The sequence below is a fragment of the Physeter macrocephalus genome, chromosome 20 (assembly GCF_002837175.3).
Source record: "Physeter macrocephalus isolate SW-GA chromosome 20, ASM283717v5, whole genome shotgun sequence".
Lineage (NCBI taxonomy): Eukaryota > Metazoa > Chordata > Mammalia > Artiodactyla > Physeteridae > Physeter > Physeter macrocephalus.
The window spans coordinates 70,534,593-70,538,498 of NC_041233.1; the positions used below are offsets into that span (position 1 = coordinate 70,534,593).

Sequence of the window (3,906 nt, forward strand, 5' to 3'; positions counted from 1 at the left end):
TCCTGTGCTATGAGGCTGCTTCCCACTAGCTATCTATTTTACATTTGGTAGTGTGTATATGTCCATGCCACTCTCTCACTTCGTCCCAGCTTACCCTTCCCCCTCCCTGTGTCCTCAAGTCCCTTCTCTACGTCTGCACTGGCACATTTTTACTATCACATTTTACTGAGCATTCATTTCACATGCAGAATGGCCAGAAGCAAAGGTAAGGAGGGGGTACCAGCTGGCAGTTCTTTGCCATCATTTTAGAGAAAGTCTCTCTCCGTACGAAATGGTCCTGCAAGGCCAGAGCCATGTAAATAATTCACAAAAGCAAGTTCAGTTCTCCCCATCTGAAATCCTAGTAATATCTTATGAGGGAGCTGCTGTCCGCCATCTCGCAGGGCCACGGGTGGCTAGCATCCTCCGTCTCTGGAAGATGATATTAAGTCTCGATAGTCTGTGATTTGCAGATGATTATAACTTTTGCTCTGCATATCATTTTTCCTGACAGGCAAATCCCATCAATCGAATGGCGTGACTGATTAAAAAGGAGGCAAACTTGACATAAGCGGTCTGATAAGCCGTTTTTTATACCAACTACAACAACCGTGAACGCTCACGGTGGTGGGTAGAAAAGCCAGATCTGATACCAACCTTTTCTCTCCCCATCCTCCAGGGGCCTCGGCACACGTGCTCCAGCAAGACTTTCCTAACTCGAGCATTTTATGTCTCAAAAGGAGAAATGCAATTCAGTGTTGAGGGTAGGGGCGCTTGCTCTCTAGTTCACTGAAAAAAATTGTCCTCCCAGAGCAACCCACTGAACCCCCAATCTGTCAAGGAAGAAAACGCACTGCAGCCAGTGCCCTGACAGCAGCACGCGCATTTACACCCACAGTCGTGGCACCTTCTCAATTTTGCTCATGGCCTCGTCTCTAGCCAAATGGAACTTATTACTTACGGCTTGTTGGGATTTATGAATTATTTATAAAAGTAGGTCTATGACTCCAGACTCTTAAAAGACAACACAAGTCCCCTCATTGTTACCCACAACTGCGCTTCTATCAGAGAGAGCAGAGACCGACTTTCTCCATGACATACTGCATGTTTAGGATGAAACAATCGTTGTGAAAATATCCAGCCTGTACGATTTCTTTGGAAGCTATCTATGGGATGCCTGGATGTATTTTTAAACCGGTCTCTTTTATTCTAAGCCAGCCTGGGATTCAAGAAAGAGGTGGCGGACGTGGGCGACAAACGTATTTCCCAACTTGAATATAAACAGGCAGGTCCTGCCACTTTCTCCTGGTGGTTTCAGGCCGCCAGAAAGAAAGGGAAAGAGGCAGTTGCCCTTGAATGTGTATCTAGCAGGTTCATTAAGACCATGCCTGTGAGTGTCCCAGAGCACAGTGGCTGTGTATCCTGAGTGGGGACTAAAACACGCGCTGGAAGACACAGTCTAGGTTACACTTTCCCTCTCCAGCTCCCCCAAACATGTGAACGTGGCTGGCAAAACACATACGACAGTGCACACCCTCGCCAGGCTCTTCTCACTCACCGGACCAATTGGAGGGGTTGTGAGGCGTCCCTGGGTTGAAGAGCAGAAAGTGACCAGCCAGCCATGGTCTGGCCCACACCTCCAGGTCAGCGACACTTTTGCTTGACAAAGAAACCCCCAGGTGGAGGTGGCATATGGGGCCCTGACCAAGCTGCAGCTGGCCTTGATGCAGGAGCCCCGAGGGACGGGGCCTCCACCTAGTCCCCTCCAGAGACACTAGCTCCCGCCAGTCTCACAAGCCCCACAGCAGCCCTGCCCTTGGATAGGCGCCCGGCCACGAACCCCTCCCCAGTGTCTCTGTCCCAACTGTCCAGCCCCGACCCTGCCCCCAAGCAAGGTCCAGAGGAAGAAGCAGAGGCTGGACAGTGGAGGCCCAGGAATGCTGAAGGCACTTCAGGCCACCTCAGGCCGTCATCCTCGTGGTACCTCCTAAAGCTCCCATGGTACGTCCACAGAAGAATGTAAAGCCCCATAACCCTCTGCACGCAGATGATACTCTCCCCAAAGAGTACAACCAATGGAAAAGCAGGCAGGAGACAGCGAGCTTACCTTGTTGGAAAACATCTGCCAGGAGGAAGGAAAAACAGAGGCGGAGAGAGGGAGAGAGAAAGGAGAAAAATAAAATTAATAATAATGTTGAAAATGACAGTGGTGATCATCATAGCTAACATACACTGACTATGCTAAACACTCTTGGTACAGGATTTCCTCTACTCAGAGGCAGTGGTTAAGAGCTTGAGCTCTGGAAGGGAACTGCCTGGGTTTAAATTCTGGCTGCATGCTTACTAACTCTGTGGCTTACAGTTCCCTAAACCACAAATAGATTTGTACTGGAAAGATTAAACAAACGATGTCCCATGTTTTAAAGGTTTAGATCGGTGCCCGGGACATAGTAAACATACAAAAGTTGCCAGTTATTATCCATGTTAATATTATTATTTTCACAACAATGCTATCAAGCAAGGTGTAATATTATCCTCACTTTACAGATAGGGAAACTGAGCTTCTGGAAGGTTAAGTAACTCATCCAAGGTCACAGAGGAATAAGCTCAGGATTGAACCCAAGTCTGTCTGATTCCCAAAACCATCTTCTTACCCCCTACTAAGCTGCCTGGCTGGTTTATAAATAACAACAAAAGCAACAAAGGCACACAACAGGATAAACAGAGGGAGGGCCTATGAATCAAGTCCCATATTTAAATCATAATAAGCACATTTGTATGAATTCTCCAAATTTTAACTCACAACTAATTAACACTATGTCTTCATATTCAATCCTAGGTCAAAATCTGTTAAAAGGTGAAAAAATATTAATTCATCTTTTTCAATAAATATTTGAGAAGCTACCATATGCCAAGCACTAGGTCTGGCACCAGGAAACATGCATATTAGCAAAAAGCATAAACGAATAAGCAGTGGCTAACACCTGCCAAGGGTAACCGCTAGCATGACTTACAACACTTCACATTTGTTCTGCCTGTTTTTGAGCTTTATATAAATGGACTGAATTTGTTCTGTCTGCCTTCTTTGCTCCACAGTGATTATGGGAGTCGTCCATGCTGTAGCATGTAGTAGGTCATTCATTCTCACTGCCGGATTGCATTCCACCACATGATTTTATCATAATTTATTTCTCCATCCTAATGTGGATGGATATTTGGATTGTTTTCAGTGTTGAGCAATTAGGAATTGTGATATTTTGTCCATATCTTTTGGTGAACATATGTGCATATGCAAGGTACTTTTTGACATCAGGCTCACCCTGCTTCTACCGACTTTCAGTCACCCCAAAAGTATTCTTAGCTCCTCCTACTTTCTCATCCAGTAACTTAAAGATGGAAGATAGCACTGGCAAGAATACAGACAGCACCACCCAGATGTGAGCCAGTTCCTGCCCTGCTCATGGGGTTGTAAATAGGCATAAAACTTCTACAAGATAGTTTGACAGTATGTATGGAAATGTTAAATATACGTCCTTACCCTAACAATATCACTGCTGGGAATTTCATTTAATGAAATACCCAAAGGTCTTCAAGTACCTAAAGTCTACAAAGATGTTCATTACAGCATTGTGTATAATGGACAATGATCATCCTAGCTAACAAACAGATTGCCTATTTGTTTGTCTATTTGTTTGTCTACAGAGAATCAAACCAAAAATAATATATTCCATACAATGGATTATGGTTCAACCACTGAAAATGGTTAAAGATTTTATTATTATTATTATTTGTGTGTGTGTGTGTGTGTGTGTGTGTGTGTGTGGTACGCGGGCCCCTCGCTGTTGTGGCCTCTCCCGTTGCGGAGCACAGGCTCCGGACGCGCAGGCTCAGTGGCCAGGGCTCACGGGCCCAGCCGCTCCGCGGCAT

At 45.6% G+C, this 3,906-nt stretch overlaps 1 protein-coding gene across 5 annotated transcripts in view; it reads right to left on the minus strand.

The window, feature by feature from the left end:
- GFRA1 (GDNF family receptor alpha 1) overlaps positions 1-3,906 on the minus strand; it is a 231,968-nt gene that overhangs the window by 172,053 nt on the left and 56,009 nt on the right. For 4 of the 5 annotated variants that reach the window (XR_003677599.2, XR_003677600.2, XM_028481528.2 and 1 more), the window contains one exon: positions 2,087-2,101. The exons of the other annotated variant lie outside the window; for it this stretch is intronic. Coding sequence is in view for 2 of the 4 variants with exons in the window: in XM_028481528.2 (XP_028337329.1) it covers positions 2,087-2,101 (15 nt within the window). In the remaining 2 variants the exon portion in view is untranslated. The remainder of the gene's footprint in view (positions 1-2,086; positions 2,102-3,906) is intronic. 5 annotated transcript variants of the gene reach the window in all.